Source organism: Pyrgilauda ruficollis, unplaced genomic scaffold (assembly GCF_017590135.1).
Source record: "Pyrgilauda ruficollis isolate IOZ18807 unplaced genomic scaffold, ASM1759013v1 scaffold183, whole genome shotgun sequence".
NCBI classification, from domain to species: domain Eukaryota; kingdom Metazoa; phylum Chordata; class Aves; order Passeriformes; family Passeridae; genus Pyrgilauda; species Pyrgilauda ruficollis.
The window spans coordinates 233,845-254,942 of NW_024517318.1; the positions used below are offsets into that span (position 1 = coordinate 233,845).

Genomic DNA, 21,098 nt, shown 5'->3' on the forward strand with positions numbered 1-21,098 from the left:
GGAAGCCTGTCAGGGAATTCCAGGAGTTGCTTTACAGTAAGAGGGACTTTTGGGCCCACTGACTCAGGACAGCTCTGTACATGTGTGGGAAAAGACAGAGGCCGAGGCTCAGCACAGAGAGGCCAGCCTGTGGTCAGGACTCAGCTTCCCCAACCCTGTCACCTCCCTCAGATCCTCTGTGTCCCTCCTCTTGCTGGGTTGCTGGCCTCAGAGAGGATCTTGCCTGTAAAGGGCAGGTGACATCTGAGGTGATGACAGAGAAATAGGCTTCACGTTGAATTTGTTGATTAATTTGAGTGCTGGCGCTGTGTTGGGAGCTCTGAGGAGCCAGGAATGGAGAGGCCTAGGAGGCTGGGCTGCACCTGAGAAAGAGAAGCTGTGAAATCACTGTTCTGCTTCCACTCAGACTGTACTCCCAACCAGGCCTGAAACAGATAATAAATGTTACTTTTTTCAAGTAAATGTATCTCTTTGAGGCTACATTTGAGGATGCAACTTTTGTATCAGTTGGAAATTTTTCCCACTCTTTCTGTGACTGTGAAAGACGTGAGGGCACCATTGCTTTGGCTCTGTCAGTCCCTGATGTCTGAGGGTGCCACTTGGGGTGGTTTCTTTTGTTCTTGTTTTCTTATCATTTTTCTTGTCCAGGAAGGACTTTTCTTTGATTCTAATTTGGAAAAAGTGTTGTCTCATTGTCTTCAGGGTTTTGTTTAAATTATGGGCCAACTGAGACACTCCTGGATCATGTTTTTAGTAACAACAGCCCTATAGCCTGTAGGGGGTTTGTATCGATTGCATGTAAGTGTGGCCCAGAAAACTGATAAGCAGATCAGTGACTGACTTACTGTGAGATAACCTTTCTCTTTCCTTGCTATCATTTCCCAGGCTGGGGAAGCCAGAGCTCCAAAGTGCAGATTCACCACAATACTTGGCTGCACTTCCCTGGGCACAACCTGCGGTGGATCCTGACGTTCACCCTGCTGTTCATGCACGTGTGTGAAATAGCAGAGGGGATTGTTTCCGATACGTAAGTGGCAGAGTTTGGTGGATAACCATGCTAATTGCATTTGTTAATGAAGAGTGTTAATGTCTGATGGCATGGCTAGTAAGGCATGAGGAGGTTTTCCCCCAAAAAGTTTAATGAACTCTCTAGGTTTTAATGGGATGAAGGTGAAGCTGTTGTTAGCATTTATTCTTCTCTCGAGCTATAATGGCAAGCAAATATTGATCAAAGTTAAGCACTCATGAGGACAAAAATGTTTTTGTCTCGAGGAAATTCATGTTTGTCCTCTTTAATAGATTAGCAGAACACCGATGGTTTCACACAATGGTGAAAAAAAGGCACCAAATTCACTAATTTATACTGTATTTATTTTCAGACAAATGAAATCTCGCCACCTGCATCTCTTTCTACCAGCTATAATGGGATTTGTGGCTGCCACTGTATCCATAGTCTATTACCATAATATTGAAACATCCAACTTTCCAAAGTTACTGCTAGGTAAGTCTACGTCTGATATTTATTTTTCTTACAAATTTTTTTTTTCTTACGATTTTTTTTTTTCTTATTTATTTATCTTACAAATCCCAGTATTTTAGCCAAACTCAGCTAGTGTAAGTTGAGGAGGATAGTAGGATGTGTGAGAATATTAAAAGAGAGGAATAACTCTCTGCTCTTGCAACTGGTACTATCATAGGAGTTATTGCACCTTTCATAAGGTACACACTGAAAACTTTTAAAATTATTACAAAAGAGAAAGTCTTGCATGCCTGTGTCATTTCTATCACAAGCTTTTAGGTATTTTTTAACACTGTTGATAATTTTGAGGAAAAACTTGTCTGCATTCAAAAGGGCTGTTTCAAAAGGCTACTTTGAATAATGATCTGACCACAAACTCCTGTGCAGATGCTGTTCTTTCTCAACATCTTTTGCAGCTGATTCCAAGATTATTCCATCTGCTCTAAGTCAGGTGATGGTCGCACCAGATGTGGCAGAGTATTGTTCCATACAAGTATATTGTCCAAATTGCCTGTAGCTCAACCACCTGAAAAAGGCCCTGACAGATACCAGCCAGAATGCAGGCTAACACTAAATTCCATAAACTCTTTTTCCAAATGAGTACATATCTGTATTCTCACTTGGGATACACGTTGCTTTTTTTAAGAGGCAATTTGACTTTTGTCAAGTTGTGTGCCTTTTCCTTCGCTATGAGAACAAAGTTCCCCTTCAGATGAAGTCCTCTTCAGTGGACTTTTGTACCTGTGTGAAGATCTGCCATTGTGGATCTGTTTGAAGGGTTGTGGCCCAGGAAAGAAAAGTGGCTGGTGACATAGAGGATCACTGTGCCTTCACCGTATCAAGCCATGGAAGCTAAAATGCTGCAGTTACACTTGTTTATTAATTAATTTTTAAATTATACACATGCACCTGTTTTACAGCCCTGTTCCTTTACTGGATAATGGCCTTTGTCACCAAAACCATCAAGCTTGTCAGATACTGCCAGGACGGGGTGCCTTTTTCTCAGCTGCGTTTCTGCATCACTGGAATCATGGTCATCCTCTATGGGCTGCTGATGGCCGTGGAAATCAATGTCATCCGAGTCAGGGTATGTAGATTCTTCCTCAGGATCTAGAAAAATATCAGTGGCATCATGGGGGTTAAGATGGCTCCTTAGTCCCAGGAACTCTGGCTTGTGTCAAGTTTAGGCCAAGTTTAGCTTAGCCATAAAGGTTTGGCTAATTCTGTGGATATCAGTGGTGATTTAAATCTCTTTAAAATGTATGTCCTTGACGTATCCCCTGAGCTTGGTGTGTGTGCATGCCTGTGTGCATCTATCCACACAAAGTGCACATGTATTTGTGTAGATAGATGCATATTTGTGCACTTGAGGAGGGTATAGGTGGATGCAATCTGTAAAATATGTGCTGTGTTAGTGCTGATGAACTATTTATGTAGTGAATCTTTAAGTTAGTATATGTTCTTACGCATGAGAATTTAAAATGAAATTATTTCCCAATAATTCATTTTTACTGTTGTTCAGCTTGAGATAGATGGTACTGATAGGGTTCAAAACAGTATCCACATCTCATGTTGCTCAATTGTTTGCCAGTTATCTGTCAAAATGGAAATGCTCCTATTTCCACACAAATTGCACATATAATCACCTTTGAAAGCAAATTTGAGACTGTGGTTGTCTCACACATAGTTTTTCCTAAAAAATTACTATGAATAAGGTAACTTCTGAGCCCGTGTTTGTCTGTTTTCTCCTTTGCAGAAGTATGTGTTTTTTATGAACCCTCAAAAAGTAAAGCCTCCAGAGGATCTGCAGGATCTGGGGGTGAGGTTCCTGCAGCCATTTGTCAATTTACTCTCAAAGGCAACTTATTGGTGGATGAACGCCCTCATTATTTCTGCTCACAAGAAACCTGTGGACTTGAAGGCCATTGGGAAGCTCCCAATTGCAATGAGAGCACTGACAAATTATGTCTGTCTCAAAGAAGCCTACGAGGAACAAAAGGTAATAACAGGTGTCCATGTCACTGTTCAGCCTTAGAAAACCAAAGTGTCACTTTGAATTTCTTCAGCTTTCATGAAATCCTCGTTTTAGGAATTTTTAACTTAGGACTGTTTGTTCCAAGGTGAAACATTGGCATAGGAAGTTCCAATCTAATAGTTACTGTTTGGTTTTAAGTGAATTTATAGCAGGAGAGAGTTGCCAAACTGAGTGCAACTAGAAACTAAAACCACAACAGACTGATCACTTGCTAGATTTTAACAGTGAAAGATTTGTTTAAATCTTAGCTACTTTTGAAACTGGAAGACATTCTGTCCAGAGTTCCAGCTGGAAACACTCATCTTCACCTTTTTTATCTCCAGACAGAAAAATAGCCAAAACCACACATCAAGTATAGCCAAAACACTGGTGTTTTATTGATTTAGTCACCAATCCCAAACACAGAACCATACGGGCTGCGATGAAGAAAATTAACTCCATCCCAGCCTGACCCAGTACAGAAAGCATGGTTGGGAAGACTCACTGGGTAGGGCAGGATTTTCCAGGGAAACATCTGGATGCATTTAGTCAGCTCTTTGCTCCCAGCAGCTAATGGAGCTGCACGCTCCTTTCTGTGCCTTCTGAGATGGAACAATTATCAGTACAATTGTTTATATCTTAATAGATATAGGTTGCTTCTCTTTCCTTCTGCAGTTGAGGATTACAGAGATCAGAGATCAAGATCCTTCTGCTTTAGGCAGAAAGCTACTGAGTTTTTGGAACTGAGCTTTTCACAGCAGCCTGGGAGAGGTGCATCCCTTAGACCTGCTCCTTAAGGTGCCTGAACCCTACTTAAAGAGGCAAAAGAAGGATATGCACCTATGTGGCCCAAGGACCTGAGTCTGCCATTCTTGAAAGGCATGACAGCTGGGTGCCAGCATTTTTCTGTAGCTCATTCACATCTGTAGTTACTGTCTGTGCCTGCACAAAAATGCAGTTCAGATGCCAAAAGGCAAAGTAAATGTGTATTTCTCATGTGCATGAGCACAAACTTTCAGTGTGTATCTTCCCTCAGTGCATGTCGTGCACATATAGACACTTGCATAAACGTTATGTATGCAGTTACACTCACCTACATTTCTGATGCTGCCTTACATCAGATATTTTGTGTTCTGTAGTTGTTTAAAGCCTTGAGATTACCACAGCCTCTAGCACGTTTGTGCTACTATTCAAAAACAGGCTGCAGCCTTGAAGTAAACTGGTACTTTGTAGATAAAGTTAAAGTAAACCAAATAGTAGTAGAGCAAATGCAAGGAGCCAGGCAGTGGGACTCACTGCAGTTCATTCCTGTGGAGAAATGTATTGGCTTGTACCTGGGTGGGCCAGAAAGCAGCCACAGAATTAGGAAAATTCGTCGGACTGGAGTGTGGTCTGCAGTCTGGAGGAAGTGACATGCCACTGTCTCTGCTGCCAAGTGTGTATTTTACACTAATCTCCTGCTGGTGAGGGGAGCCTCACAGCCTCCTCTGGATTAAGTGGGGTTACCCCAGCCTGTGCCTGCAGATAGCTGATCTTGGCTGTGCTCCATGGCCCTGCAGAGAGAAAACTCCTGTTCCTTCCCAAACCTTTCTTCTCACACCTTAATGAAAGATGCTGAAGACGACCTTGAATACTCTGTATTGTGAAAAGCCTTTGAGACAGCTCACATGACATTGTCTTGCTATCTCTTCTGCATGCTATGAAAATGGAAATAATAGTATCGATTCTCACAAAATTCCATTTACATCCCTCACCCCCTCCACAGGAAAAAAAAAAAAAAAAAAAAGTGATCCTCTTTTGGTTGTTGTTTGGCTGTTGTTTCACTTTCTACAGAAGCAGGCTAGATGTTTCACACCACATATCAGTGCATCGTATATCACATATCCAAAAATAGAATTAGCACATTGATATTACATTTGTCTTACCCCACTAGCCTGAATTCTGTGTAATTTGTCCTGATGGTCAATAGAACCTTTTCTTTTGGGCACTTAATAGAAAAAATAATTTTTAAAGTCAGGGACCATTAGTTTCCTATGTCTGCTATTCATGTGCCACTATAGTTCTTAGCTGTTAGGGCCAAGAAAAGGAGGAATGAAATTGTGCCAACTATCAATCACAGGGACAGGGCATTGCCCTTCAGCACCAGGCTTATACTGCCAGCTCCAGAACGACGGGAACAGTCAGATTTCCATATTTACGGAGGCAAACCTTATGGGTGACTTGATTTGTCACAAAGCACTGTCTCACTGCCCTTTATTCCAACTGTGGAGTGCTCAAGGTAGAGAAAATTACAGGAATTTGAAAGGAAGTTGACAAAGACAAGGAAAACCAAATCAAGTGGCACAGCTGAGAACAGCAGCCCAGACTGGTTAATTAATACGGCAACATTCTATGCAAGCCCAAAACACTCATCCTGTTACATGCTTCAGCTAAGATGAGGTCCTGATTTAAAAAAAAAAGAAGAAAAACCAGTGTTTAGCAATAAATTAGATAATTTAATAAATTTTTTTTCCATTTAAAAGGAAACAGATTTCATGTAGTGATGGCCAATGTGTGAATTGCAGGAACAGTGAAAATGGCTATTAAATTGTTAGAGAAATAAGGATTAACCATTGCTGTTTAATAAATTTACTATTAATTGAATGCCCAGAACAATATAACAATTTTTTTTCCCAAAAGATGGCAGCCATTTACCTCATAAACTAGCTTAGCTCCTCTCAAGCTGTTAAAGTTATTAATCATTTATTTGAGGATGGTGATTAATCCTTTTAGGGCACTCAAACTCAAAACCCATTACACCATATATTCAGTCCCTTTTGTCTGGGCAGCTCACACGAGGCCCTTGTGCTCTTTCCCTCCTCAGAGGAAGCAGTTTCCTTCTCATCCCTTTTGAAATGGTAGCTCTAATTTTACCCCATGGTGCTTATTTCTCCTTCCTGAGCTCCTTGGCACTGGCCTGGCACCGTATCTGGCAGCCGCCTGATCCATCTGAACATTTTTGGCACCATGCATATAATCCATCTCACTGTGGAAATGACATAAAAAGGAAGAACTGAGAAAAGAGGGGGGAAAAGGCATGAGGCAGCCAGGCAGGTTATAGGCATGTTTGCTTTTTCTTTGGTGAACTTGTTGGGGCAGGGGGTGATTGTTGCTTGGCTGTGCTTAAAATGTCTCTGTGAATGCTCAAGAGAGCTTGGCTTGGCTTGCAGCTTGCAGGCATCTGTGCTGCTTGAGAAATGACAGATGCTTGTTTAAAGTGTCAAAATCTACTGCTTGAAGTGCAAGGAAGCATGCTGCAGAGCATGGCTCTGGTCAGTAAAACTCTTCCTTTGTTAAACTGAAAGGACCTCAGGGATATCAGAACTCTTCTGATTACACAAAGACATATCTGCTGGTTGGTGTTTTAGCCAAGAGCTGTGATACTGTGTAAATTCACAGATCTGAAGGCTAGAAAGGACCCTTGGTTGATTTAATCTTACCTCCCATCCTGGTCTGCTGCTTTCATTTTTTGAGCACAGTTATCATTGATTGGTTGAAGCGTGTCATCCTGGAATGCATCCAAGAGATGGAAAAAATTCCAGATAAATTAAATTAAACAACATTCTTGTAATTGTCACGTATTTTTCCTGCAATCAGAAGCTTTACAGGTTGTGAAACCAGGATTACCCATGTGAACAAAGGGCTGAAAGGTCAGACCTTTCCCTGAGCACACATGTGACAAGGGACAATGGCTGCCTGCCAGGATGACAATCTGTGCTTACATTCCTGTGTTCACAGGTTGAGGAAAGTGGTGGGATAGAGAGGTGAGAAACCACAATTACCAAGGGGAGGCAGAATTGGAATTTGCTGTGAAAAATGTCGGAAATCTGTTGATAATTACAGCAAGTTTACTGCATCACTGGGTACAAACCACCTTTCAGGAACCTTTTAGGTAACCAGACAGGAATAATGCCATATAAAGCCTGGGAGATTTCTCTTATTCCACTGGGTGCCTGTTTTTCTGTTTTCCAGAAAAAGGTGGAGGACCATCCCAACCGGAGTCCCTCCATTTGGTTGGCCATGTACAGCGCTTTTGGACGGCCAATACTGCTCAGCAGCACCTTCCGCTACCTGGCCGACCTGCTGGGCTTCGCTGGGCCACTCTGCATTTCTGGTATTGTCCAGGGCTTCCAGAATACAACCAATAATACAAACACCACAGAAAAGGTAACCTGACAATGTACATTGAAAGGCTCTGGTAGTAGTTTTAGAGTCATATCAGGTATTTAAGATAGCTGGCTGCATGCTTTGATAGGTCTGTGGTCATCACTGTGTTATTTAATTGTTTCTCTCAAGCAAATTGAATATTTCTGTTGTGCGAGACAGTCAAGTTATAAACCTGAGCAGTGAGAGACTTGGGTAGGAATGGAACACAGGTCGTGGAGGCTATTCCCAGCTCCCCAGCTGTCTGTCTTGATGGAGTCATCCCAGCAGTTCTGGGAATAAGGAACCATTTTTTCTGCTCCTCTTCAACTGTGCCTATTTGTTTCAGGCAGGACACACACTTGTGGTACCTCAATGATGCATCCAGCCTGGGTATTTTGCTTAATTCCTGTCCATTTGTCAGTTTGTACTTCACTGACAGTTTTGAGTTCTCTCAAATCTGTTTTTTATACTGGGAAGCTGACAGTAGCCAGTCCCTGTTTGTGGCTGATTGCATTGATTGCTGCTGTGATGAACTGTGTTAGCACGTATTAAGAAATTGAAAAGTATCCACTTTACTCAATGGTGTTCTTGATACCAGAGATGCACAAGAGATGCCAGATCAGTGCTCATTTCAAGTTTCACTGCGACTGAACTTTCAGGGATCACATCTAAATGCTGAGCAAGCCTCTGATACAGAACATTTTCTATCACAAGAAAAAGAATTTATGAGTAACTAATGAAATGATACAGGTAAAATTATTTTACTGACAGCAGAGAAGAAATGACAAAGACATTTTTCTGCATTTGTCTTGTGACAGAGAAACATCTCCATACAGTTTTTGGAGTGTTTTATCTCTGAATGAGCAGATAGGTATGTAATGGAATAGCATTTTCCTCTCCAGATAAAGTATTTGACTGTCATCACTATCCACATATCTTTTTCTTGGCTGCTCACTCCTGACATTAATTTTCTTCACTGATGGACTCAATTTAGCTTGAGACTTTCCTGCACTGAAGGAGAATTCAATTGTACAGCTTATCAAATAAAGCTTTTTATCATCCTTGAACCTGCACATGCAGGATTTGAGCCACAGAGTTACAAGGCAAAGTGCATGTTTTTGTGCCTTCAAAAATGTTGGGGTTTTTTGCATGGTGAACAAACAAAGTATTTAAGCTTGAAAATAATTTCTGGATCTCAGATTTAGGAATCTGTACCTTGTCTGCTTCCTTTATCTTTTGTCCTCTTCAGTGTGGTGGCCTCAGTTGTGGCTTTTTAAAGTTTTAATGAACACTGGCTAAAGGGAAGATTGAAATCATTGGAAATCTTGAAAACACTTGGCTTAGTGTCAGTCATTGTTTCTCTTGGATTCATTTCAGAATGCATGTGCCTTTAATTTATGGATTTTGATAAACTTTCTCTTGGTTGTTCTTGCTATTAAACATTTCTCTTTTAAATTCTCCCTAGTTCCAATTGATGTGAATACATTTGATCTTATGTTTATTCTGCCTTAATTCCTGAGAACTCTATATACATTGTAAAAAGCTATCAACAAATGTTATTTTCTTAATGATATCCCCACTATGAAAACAAGGGCAAGTTAGATGCAGCAAAATATTAAAAGGGAAGTTTTCAAATATATTTATCTCACCATTCATGCACTTAAGCAACTCTTTTTTCAAGGAATCTTGGGGAGGTTGCTTTCTTTCTTACATTGCCCATATCCTTCATTTCAGAATCAGGCTGGATATTTCAGTAGGACAGGCTTTTTCCTTCTCTTTTTTCTTTTTTTTTTTCCCTGTAAGAATTCCAGTACATCCTGCTTCCAGCTGGGTCGGAAATACCAAAGGAACAGTCTTCCTTGGAGTATTTTGGTACATTTGTTTCCTCTTCTGCCTGAAACAGAGCAGAACAGTGAACACAAAAACTAAAAAATTAAAACAAAGGGCTTTAAAGAAGACTCTTTTTCTCTTGCATATTGAGGCATTTAAATTTCATTTTATGTGGAATACTGGCATGTATAATCTAATGTTATTCAGAATTTATGGCTATCATAGACTATACTTGTGGAAGGAAATGTTTCCATAATATGCAAATGCAACATATATAACTAATCCCATATAATAAAAAATATTTTCTTGCAGCATCTCTGTGGGCAGGTGGAATGAGCTTTATTTTCTACTGAGTAGCATTTCTATCCTGCAAATCACCACAATTTGATGGGGATACTAAAGACAGGGCAGACACGGTGATCTTATTGCTCCTTTCCTGCTAAAAGTAAATCATTTTAGAACTGCTAAATGTCTCAATCCTCAGTCTCTGGAACAGGAGTGGAGTTTTGAATTTGTATCCAAATGATTTTGATATAGAGGTCAGTGAGAAATCTGATTTCTATAACTTTACCATAATACCAGCAATAAGTTTTATTCTAATGCAATGATTAAATTTGCTTGTTTCCAGCTTCTTGGGAATATACAATCCCTCCTACAGAACTAGCATAATTTTTTCCTTTCTTTTCAGGTGAAGGATCCATCAAACTCCTACCTTTCATCAGAGGAATTCCTCAGGAATGTTTATGTCTTGGCAGTCCTTCTCTTCCTGGCTCTTATCCTGCAGAGGACATTCCTGCAGGCCTCCTATTATGTGACTACAGAGACTGGCATCAACCTCCGGGGTGCCTTACTGGTGAGAAAAGATCTGCCAGGAGATTCACTAGTAACAGCTCTAGCTTTGTCTTTTCATTTGTCTCGTTCTTCATCTGAAGACTGAGCTTGAAATGATGGTTTCAGAGAAGATATGTGCTGTATTTTTATACAGAAAACTGGACAAATTAATGCTGGCAAACTGCTGGCACCAATTCCTTTGGCTAAAAACTAATCCCATCATTCTAACCTGTTGGAAGTTTAACACCCATAAAACCCCATGCATATGAAAACACATCTTTGCAGACAATGAGAGATAGGTGAAGATCAGCAGTGTCATTTTGGCTCTGCATCTGCTTTGTTTCATTTGCTTATGAGTTTGCTTCTGCTGACTGCGGACAGAGCCATCTGCTGAGTGTCCTTGTTTTATGGGAACGCTGTGCATGTGTTGGGAGTGGTGACTCTGGATATTTATGCCCTTTAGCACAGAGCCCTGTGGGAAGGGATGGGAGTGATTCATCTGCAGGGCTGTGTCTGTAACCCCAGCATCCCTTAACCCTCTGTGAGAGCCTTGTTTATGGACTGTAGCCAGCATGGCCCAGCACATGGTGGGGTGTAGCAGGGCTCTGCAGAGACCAAACTCCACAGGCAGCAGTAGCAATCCAGAAGCCGGAACTGATATTTTGCCAGATGTAACTAACCATGGGAATATCATCTCAGCATGGAAGCTTTTTTTTTTTTTTTGTACTTGCTCTGATTGATGGAGCTGCTTCAAATATTTTCTGCCTTCTCCCAGGATAGATGGTACAGACTTGGGGATGAAAAAGCTCCTGGTTGTTTCCTTTTTGTGATTCCTTTTTGTGACTCCCACTTACCAAAGTTAGGACTCTTAGGAGCATATGCAGATGATATAATTCACCACGCATTTCTGATTAATTCTACACGATATACTTTATTCATGAAGAAAATGGGTCAAAAAAGACAAATTATTTTTAAAACATCCTTAGAGCTGCAGCATTTGATATTTGATCATACCTGCAAACTGTGCTCACAATATTTGCCTTTAAAATTCAGTAGATGTAAACCCTGATTAATTTTAAACCCTGTTAAACTCATACAAATTTTATGGAAAGGAATGGCCAGGTAACAGAGAGGAACCCAAAGGAATACATACCCACTTTGATCAAACTTCACAGCATGAATTTACCTATCTTATCAGAAACAAGGATCTCTTTGACAGACAGTGTCACAGGAAAGCAGGGTCACCAAATGTTTGTTAAAAAGGTTCTTTGGCTAATTCCTTAAATTTTGATATTTTGTTGTCATTTTTTGTTCTATTTTAGGTGTGCATTAAGCAACACACCTTTTAAGAGGAATTGGAGTTTTTTTTAATCAGTTCTCTCTCTTGTGCTTTCTCTCACTGTCTCCATCTCTCTTTGTCTCAGGTGAGAGACTGGGAGAAGGGCTGTCCTAGGTAAAGGCTGATGATGCAGTTTGAAACATCCCACTGCTACTGTTCTTTTATAATTACATCATTTTAGTAACTTCCTTTTTTCCTCTTTCTTACAGGCAATGATATATAATAAGATCCTGAGGCTTTCTACATCCAACTTGTCCATGGGAGAGATGACACTGGGACAAATCAATAATTTGGTTGCCATAGAAACCAACCAATTAATGTGGTTCTTGTTCCTGTGCCCCAATCTGTGGGCAATGCCTGTTCAGGTAGAGCATCCAAGTAAGAACCTGATTTCAGAGATCCTCCAGCCTGGCTGAGGAGAGTGCATGTCTGGGACACTGCTACAAAATCCAGAGGAGAACCTGCACTTCCCACTAAGATTAGCAAACAGAAAGGTAGCCCTGGGGCTGGAAAGATGTCTTTCCAAAGGCCAGTGAAGAGAGAGGGTTTTTTTAGCAGGATTTCCATGTCTGTGACTTGAAGAATGAGGACCTGCAATCCTTTTTCCTGCTCATATTTCTTCCACTGCTGACACAAATCCATTGCTTTTATTTTGCCACCTGGCATCAGCCCTAAGCATTGCTTCTGCAGTGTCCACTTGTAAATGGGTTTTGTGGCAGGACCAACAGCAATTGAATCCTGCTCCATGACTGACATGAACACTGACAATGCTCAGAGGAGCTCTCATCTAAGCAACTTAGTCACTGAACATATCTGCTTCTTAACAATGCTGGGAAAGAAATGGAGACAGACCTGTAGGAAGGAAAGGTTGAGATAATTTAGCTCGAAAGAAATATTCAAAAATGCCAATGTGACAAAATGACCTGAGACATACTGATTTTCCATGAAGCTTGGACTCCTGTTGCCTCTTCAGAATTTTAGCTCAGGGTGTGTTTGCCATGGTCCTTACCTGTCTGTGATCCCCCTGAAATGAAAGAACTTTTTAAAGGGATAGAACCAGCTCTTATAGTAGATCTGTTTTGCTGAATTTCCTGAAACTGCATCAGTAATCTATTTTATGAGTCAGTAATTACTCCTACTAATGGGTTGGCTAGGGTTTAGAGTGTAATGAAATAGCTTATGAAAAAAGGCAAAAAAGGCTACATAGAAATTAGAAATAATAGATATGGTTTAATTTCACTGTTTCACATCCTGTGAAGTGGATGAAAGTGTTGCTATCAATACTTTGAAAGTAATTTAAATGAACAGGTGATCTGATTGCTGTGGCTAGGTATGGTAATTTGCAGTACAGGAGCCTGAAAAGCTAAATATTGCTTTAAAAATGTTAAACACCACTAATTCTTACTTCTGGTGTTGTATAATAAGAAAGAAGATTTAAAGACAGACTTGTTTAAGAGACAAAAGTATGAGATATGCAATTAATTCTGTATGCCCTCTTATCACTGAGGACATCACTCTGTCACAAAGAGGAGCTTTAATAGAAATATTTATATAGTAGAGCTTGAATTAACTCAGGAACCAGAATCACAACAGTCACATCACAGCCATTCCCAGGTAACCTTCTGTAGGAAGTGTTCCCAAACCCTTTGCAGGGCTAAGGCAGCATTTTCCCCCAGAGCTGCATGGTATTGATGCCCAAGCTCAGTTTGTGTCAGTCCCAGCAGATCTGCTTTGTGCTTCAGTGGCTGTCTGCGATGTCCCTCTGCCTGCAGTTGCACAGGGACAGTATAACACAATGCAACTGTGATCCATGACAGCCCTAAGACCTCTGAATGCTTCCAGAGTGAGGTAAGGAGCTCTAGTGTAAACAGGACTTCAGGCCAGGAGCTCTGTAAAATGCCTTGGGGCAAGAACCATCATTTTAGTGCTCCTTTAGTTTTGTGGAAACCCAGTCTGGAATTAGAACTACCAAGCACTAACACTATTTAGTTAATGTCAAAAATAAAGGCTTCTGGGTTTATTTCCCACACTTTCCAAATGTGACCTCCTGAAGCATGGGCTTAGCTGATTCCTATGAATGATTTAAGTGTTTATTAGAAGAACAAACATTTTTCTCTTGGCGTGGTTCTGGCATATTGAAATCTACTTTTTTTTTTTTTTTTTTTTTTTTTCACAGATAATAATGGGTGTGATCCTCCTCTATAACCTTCTGGGAGTAAGTGCCTTGGTCGGAGCCTCTGTCATCGTGCTCTTAGCTCCCATCCAGTACTTCATAGCCACCAAGCTGGCTGAGGCTCAGAAGAGCACTCTTGTAAGTGAATTATTTCAGTGACATTTGTGATCCAGAAATGAGAACAGGGTTTCTGGGTTCTGTTCTTCTAGTTAGTGAAAACCACTGTGTGCATTTGGGCCATCCATCAGTTGTACTGTCCCTCCCTGTCTGTTTTATTTTTTTGTGGCTCAGTGTCTCTTCCTTCCTCACAATTTGTCAGAAGAGAATTTCAAAAAAGTATGTGGGCCTTGGCCTGCCTTCTCTGCAAAGAGTATTTTTAATTGAAAGAGTATTATGCAACTAGTACAATTTTATCTGAATTCCACTCCATTAAATGGTGTTATTCCCACATGCAGATATTGTATTTCATGGGATGTTAGCAAACAGTGCAAATGACTTATAAATTATAGCAGGAAAGTATTAAAGAATGTGCACAACCTCCCTCTGTAAAGTCTAGAGACTTTTTACTCTCCGCCTAAGCTTTGGTATTTTCTAAAAATCAGTTGGCACTGCTGGATTATTATATATTCATACCTAAATTCTTCAGTGCTGTAAGTTTATTTTTCTGCCTCATTTAGTTCACCAACTAGAAATGTTTTCTTCTCCTTTGTCTAATTTTTAACTTTATTGCTGTGACCCTTGAACTTTTAACATAAGCCTTTGATGTTTAAATTGCCAAATATTTAGAGTTCCTTTTTATCTTAATTTTCAGTAAGCAAATTATTGATTTAATTGTCAGCACACTTCAGTCCTGTTGAGTTGTGCCAGTTTTTGTAAACTGTAAAAATTGTACAGAGGACTTAGCATAGTTTCGGAAATAATCTCAATCTTTTCTACTACTCTATTCTGCCTTCCTCTGACTCATAACATCTTTTGGATTATGATTTTACCAAAACTCATGATTACTGTTTTCCGATGAGGGGAATTTAGCTAAATACATTGATATCTCACTTATTTTCACAACTAGTTCCTGGAATGATTCTTGCATCAGCAAATACACCCATTTAGATTTCTGTCTATTGTTATGGACACCATGGACCCACTAACCCACCTCCCAGAGTTTCACCCTCTCTTTGAAGGGTTGGGATGTTTTGAGTTATTTTTCTTTGTAGAAAAGGGTCACTTAATTTCCCCTAGTGGTTGTAAATATTTTAATACCTCCAAAGAAAATGAAATTTTATATTCTTCCTCTCAGTATGGCACCTGTACAAAATCACAAATGAACAAAATTATTTTTTAAAATGAATTTAACAACAGAAGTGAGGGGAAAAGAGGGTTGTCATTAAGACTACAAACAGCTATAATTTTTTTCCCCCTGGTTTTCTCTTGAAATGAAGGACTATTCTACTGAGAGGTTAAAGAAAACCAATGAGATACTCAAGGGCATTAAGCTATTAAAGCTGTATGCCTGGGAGCACATATTTTGTACGAGTGTGGAAGAAACAAGAATGAAAGAGCTCACCAGTCTCAAAACCTTTGCACTTCATACATCTCTTTCCAGTAAGTAACTGTGTTTTTAGTGCTTGAAAAATTATCCTGTCTTTCATATCAACGTTCCTCCCAACTTCAGCTAAAGAAAGATAGAGCTATGCCTGTGACACTTTTGTCTGTGTGTAATGTCATTAAAATAAAAAGGCATGATAAACACATAACACAGAAGTTCGAAAGGATAAAATACATATTTTTGGGGGTTTTTTGCAGTAAGTTTTCTGTTACCTTCATTGTGACATTACGGTTAGGAGCTGCTTTATAGTAAGGAGGCTCCAGGTAATATTGGCAGCTCTGACAGCAGCAAAGATAGCTTATATTTTCTGCATATAAATTGTGTTTTCTGCAATGTAGAAGGGTTGAGTAATGTTTTAGTTGTGTTTGATATTAATTGTGCACATAATGATTTTTATCCCAGCTTAGCAGAGTAGACAAATGAGAGAATTCCATGGCTTATTTGTTGGTGTGTTTAACATCTCTGACTATCATGGAAGGAAATTTCTTCCTGCAGACTAATTTTCTTTTGGGAGTTTTAATTACTTGAATTGGAAATAACTGGATTATTTTAGTGTCATACAGTTACTGTAAAATTGTTTTTTCTTATTTCCTATAATCAGATGCTTATTTTATTTATCTTTCCCAGTTTTTATGAATGCAGCCATACCAATAGCAGCTGTTCTTGCAGTAAGATATGATTTTTTTTTTCCTTATTAAAAAGTTTTCCTTATTAAAAAGTTTTCCTTATTAAAAAGGGAGAGGAATGTGGGGGAGGGGGTGTAAAAAGGAAGAAAGGGCACCATTGTTATTGTAGGACCTATTCTTCATAAAACCAGCAGGTGAATTAAGGTGCCCCTGCTAACTGTAGAAGAACATGACACTGGAAGTTTTCATTCCCAGAAGGTGGATTGGTAAAACCAAAGAGAAAAATAATTTTTTTACTATAGGAAAGAAAAATCATTACATTGTGAAAAAAGAAAGAAAGAAAGAAAGAAAGAAAGAAAGAAAGAAAGAAAGAAAGATCATTGCAAATTGATAGACCCATTTTGAAAAGCTCTTTTTGAAAGGGGTTTTGAGTGTCTTTTCTTTTTCTTTAGCAGCAAAATTCATTCCTGTTTCAAAATGCATTATGAGGCACCATTAAAGTTTGAAGAAAAGATACTCTGCAGTTTAAAGAGAAATAAATTTTGCTTGTCCTCCAGGTTTAAGTCTCAGTCTCATGCACTAGAGGAACTATGCCATGCTGGTCAGTAAGGAGCTCTTACAGACCAAATTTTGGGGGCAGAGTATGCTGAGTGTGTAGAAGAATTGGAACATTTATGACCATAATTCTTCATCTGTGAAAAAACCCTTAAGATTTGTTATATTATTAATAGGTTTTTTTCTGGATTGTGTGTTTCCTGTAAATCCTAAAGTCAACTACAAAGCTGTAATCAAATGCCAGATTTTACAATGAAAATTGTAAAAGTTGAAAATTTTCACTCTTCAGCGTGTAAACCTCTTGAAGTCACTGGCAAGAATTTAAAATCTATTTCGCTTTAACAGAACACACTTTTCTCTTCAGTTTATCGTGATTGCCAGTGAACTTAGGTAGTTATTAGCCTTAGCTGAGCAAAATATTTTGCATGCTATCCTTGTCCATCTTGTTCAAGAGTCCTTGTCCTGACATGCTCTTTCCCTGATGTGACAGACCTTTGTGACTTATGCATACACAAATGACAAGCCACTGCAGCCTGCCCAGGCATTTGCATCCCTGTCACTGTTCCACATCTTGGTCACACCTCTGTTTCTGCTCTCCACCGTGGTTCGTTTTGCAGTCAAGGCCATTGTGAGGTAAGTGATTCTTCTCCTTCCTCCAACTCCTGAACACTCACATTCAGTACCAGAAAAAGTTGTTTCAACCAGCTTATGTGGAAGAGTGTTGTGAGGTGGGACTCTGATGCTAAAGATGTGAGAGAAATCAGAGTGACCCTTCCTTTTTACTTCATGACACAGAGACAAAGAAACACAGCACAGGAAGGACAGGGAGCTGCTAGAGCCAGTCCAGAGCAGGGTCACCAACGGGATCAGAGGGATGGAGCAGCTCTGCTGGGAGGAAAGGCTGAGGAAATTGTTCACTGGGATTGTTCATCCTGGAGAAGTTTTGGGGTGACCTCATTGTGGTCTTGCAGTGCCTGAAGGGAACCCACAGGAAAGATGGAGAGAGACTCTTGACAAGGGCCTGGAGTGACAGGACAAGGAGGAATGGCTTCACAGTGACAGAGAAAAGGTTTAGATTGGATATCAGGAAGAAATTGTTCCCTGTGAGGGTGCTGAGGCCCTGGCACAGGTTGCCCAAAAAAGCTGTGGCTGCCCCAACCCTTAAAGTGTTCCAGACCAGGTTGGATAGGGCTATAAGCAAGCTGGGATAGTGGATGGTGTCCCTGCCCATGTCAGAGAGGTTAGAACGAGGTGGTCTTTAAGATTCCTTCCAATCTAGGCCATTCTGTGATTCTGTGATTCCTAATGTTCCATTCTTTTTACATTTTCACTAACTTTGGCAGTTGGGATTCAGAGCTGCACTGTCCTTCCTTGGAGATGCTCCTACTCTCACACTCTGACCACCCAAAACCACTCTTCCCTAGCACTTTCTGGGCTCTTGTCAGCACTGAGGGGGTGAAAAAGCCTGGTGTGAAGTTCTCTAGCAAGACCAGCCCTGCTGAAGCAAGGAAGAGTAACTGGCTAAACGCTATCTCCACGTAAAGTACATTGGGCTATAAGTGAGAATTTAATGATGTCCTGCATCCTGTTCCAGGTATTTATTTCTGTAAAACAGCCCAACAGAGCAGCTTCCTTCATGATGGGCTATAGGGCACTTAATCTTGAAGGAGCAGATTGGTATAAGTTGAATTTCAGCCTTTTTGGGTGTTGTGTTTATGAAAGCCTGTATGGACAGGGTCACAGTCATAGCGTGGTTATGCAGACCTGCACACCACCAAGATGTCCCAAGAGGTGCAAAACTGGCTGGCAGTAAAGTGTCAGGTGCCAAGCACTAGCAGGATGTGAAGACAGAACTAACCTTCCCACCCAGAAACATCATTCCTTCATGCCAAGGCTGAGGCACATTGGCAAGATATGGCATTGCTGCTGTCACTGCCTGTTTTTAGTGGGTAATGGTAATATCAAACAGCAGTCAAGGGGACTTCAGGCTCCACAGCTGTCCTTTGCCAGTGCCACACTGACTTTAAAAAAAACAAACAAAAAAAATTAACAGAGTTTATTTTTATCAAAGCAGCAGCAGGAGCAGGTGTTTTCCCTAGGTTGAAAATGATTTCTGAGTAGTGGAAAATCTCCAGCCTCCTCTATAAATCATCCAAGCCTCTACATCTCTGAACTCTGCTTAGCATAGCCCTAATATCAAAATGGTGTGTACATTTTCCTTAACACTGCTGGGCACCCCCAGGGCAATATTTAAGATCAGATTTGCCAAAACAAACTGCATCCTTTGTCAAACTAATTTCCTAACATCCTTCTTCCATGAAAATCATGTCCCCCAACTGAAGGATAAAGAATGTGTGTTTGGCCACTCTGTGGCCCTATCCTCAATCAAATACATACACGAATATGGGCTTATTATTTTTGTGATTAAGAGCTTATACTTTGGTCAGAATCTCAATTTTCTGTTCAAGAGTAGTTCTAGTGCCACTAAAACTTCTGAGGGTACCTCATTCAAATGCAAAGTAAGGGTCAATGTCATTTTAGGTGCACGATCAAAACAAGGTCTTGTATATTCTAAAAGAAAATAAATTCTTGCTTATCCCCTTATGTAAGACTGAAATTCTGATATGGAAACATATCAGAATTTATGGGGCACATAAGTTTTCTGTTCAAGAGAGGAGACAGGAATAGGCATGCTGGTAGGAGGAAATAATGACAATAGCAGTGCTTTCTTGCTAACCTGTCTCTCTGTAGCTTGAAGATGTAGTGATAATTTAATACAAAATACACAGACAGGCTTTGAAATAGACTACTTTCTCATTTGCAGATTAATGTTCAAATCCCTGATCTGAAGGCATATGTCCTTCTGCTTTCCCAGTCTCTGGCCCAATGCACCTTGATTTTAGTTTTTGCAAGGTAATAACTTCACCACGACTGGTGTGTGATTTTGTTCATCCCCTCCCTGGAATCATAAAGACCCAGGTGCTTACAGCACTCTGAAAGGAAGGGGGACAGAAAGAGGATCAAATTCCTCTGTGATGAAGAATGAATTGAACTTGTATGCTGTGTTTCCCAGTAGACGATTTTAAGAACTAAGAAAAGAGTTGCTGTGTGTCTCCAGGGCTGGCCATGGCTGTGCTGAGGTGTGCAGTACCCAGCCCCCATATGCATGATGTGCATAGAACCATGGAATCCCAGAATATGCTGAGATGGAAGGGACACATCAGGATCATTGAGTCCAGCTCCTGGCCCTGCACGGAACACCCCAGGAATCCCACCCTGTGCCTCAGAGTGGTATCCAAATGCTTCTTGCACTCTGTCAGCCTTGCAGCTGTGACCACTTCCCTGGGGAGCCTGTTCCAGTGCCTGACCACCCTCTGGGTGAAGAACTTTTTCCTGATATCCAACCTAAACCTCCCTGACACAGCTTCATGCTGTTTCCTTGAGTCCTGTCACTGGTCACAGAGAGCAGAGATTGGTAGTTGCCTCTTCACTTCCTGTCATGAAGAAGCTGCAGAACTTTCCCCTTCATTTCCCCTGGTGACAAAGCTGCAGAACTGCTGTGAGGTCTCTCCTCAGTCTCCTCTTCTTCAGGCTGAACAAGCCAGGTGATTTCAACTGTTCCTCATGTGGTTTTCCCTCCAGACCCTTCACCATCCTCATGACCTGCTTTGGACTGTCTCTAATAGCTTTAGTGTCTTTTTTTATAAGATGCAAAAGCTGTGTCAGGATGCACCCACTGCCCTGGCATTTCCAGAGGATGGAGGTGGGTGAATGACTTATTTCTGCACCCTGACTGCAATGGCCTGAGAAAGGCACAGAAGAGATAAGCCTGCCAAGAGGGAAACCATTCCCACGGAGCTCCCTTGGCACCCTCATGGCTTGCTCTGCTCTTCATTCCCAGCTACCAGTACAATGCTTAATTATTTTCATCTGTCCTTCCACACACATAAATCTTCATTTGCCATCAGGGTGGTAGATGAAAGTATCCCAAGAACTTCTTTTGGAACATTTCTGATAAATCCTGCTGGCGTGACTGCACAAAAAAGGAAATGTATTTGTGGAAACCTAGGTTTATGTAACTCACTGTCCACTGTTTTCTTTCAAGTGTACAGAAGCTGAATGAGTTTCTCCTGAGTGATGAGATTGGAGATGACAGCTGGAGAGGGGGGGACAGCTTTGTACCTTATGAATCCTGTAAGAAGCACACGGGACTTGTAAGTTGTGCTTTATGATATTGAATTTCAAAGCAGAGAGGCCATATAGCCCATACAAGGCCAGTGGCCAAGCTGACAGAACCTGGGAGGTTTTATTCCTAGCCTGACTCTAATATTGACCAGTTTTGCCTCTTTTATATCCTAATCTCTGTGTTTTTATGATATGAAGGGTCCCCAAACACACTTAAGCATTGCTGAAGTGTCAACAG

General features: G+C 40.6%; 1 protein-coding gene across 16 annotated transcripts in view; it reads left to right on the plus strand.

The window, feature by feature from the left end:
• The window catches only part of ABCC9 (ATP binding cassette subfamily C member 9), a 71,916-nt gene that overhangs the window by 10,674 nt on the left and 40,144 nt on the right, over window positions 1-21,098 (plus strand). For all 16 annotated transcript variants that reach the window (XM_041464764.1, XM_041464762.1, XM_041464770.1 and 13 more), the window contains 12 exons: window positions 886-1,027; window positions 1,380-1,501; window positions 2,440-2,606; window positions 3,276-3,518; window positions 7,545-7,739; window positions 10,237-10,401; window positions 11,928-12,083; window positions 13,895-14,029; window positions 15,328-15,490; window positions 16,122-16,162; window positions 17,166-17,308; window positions 20,781-20,889. In XM_041464764.1, coding sequence (XP_041320698.1) covers window positions 886-1,027; window positions 1,380-1,501; window positions 2,440-2,606; window positions 3,276-3,518; window positions 7,545-7,739; window positions 10,237-10,401; window positions 11,928-12,083; window positions 13,895-14,029; window positions 15,328-15,490; window positions 16,122-16,162; window positions 17,166-17,308; window positions 20,781-20,889 — 1,781 coding nt within the window. The remainder of the gene's footprint in view (window positions 1-885; window positions 1,028-1,379; window positions 1,502-2,439; window positions 2,607-3,275; window positions 3,519-7,544; window positions 7,740-10,236; window positions 10,402-11,927; window positions 12,084-13,894; window positions 14,030-15,327; window positions 15,491-16,121; window positions 16,163-17,165; window positions 17,309-20,780; window positions 20,890-21,098) is intronic.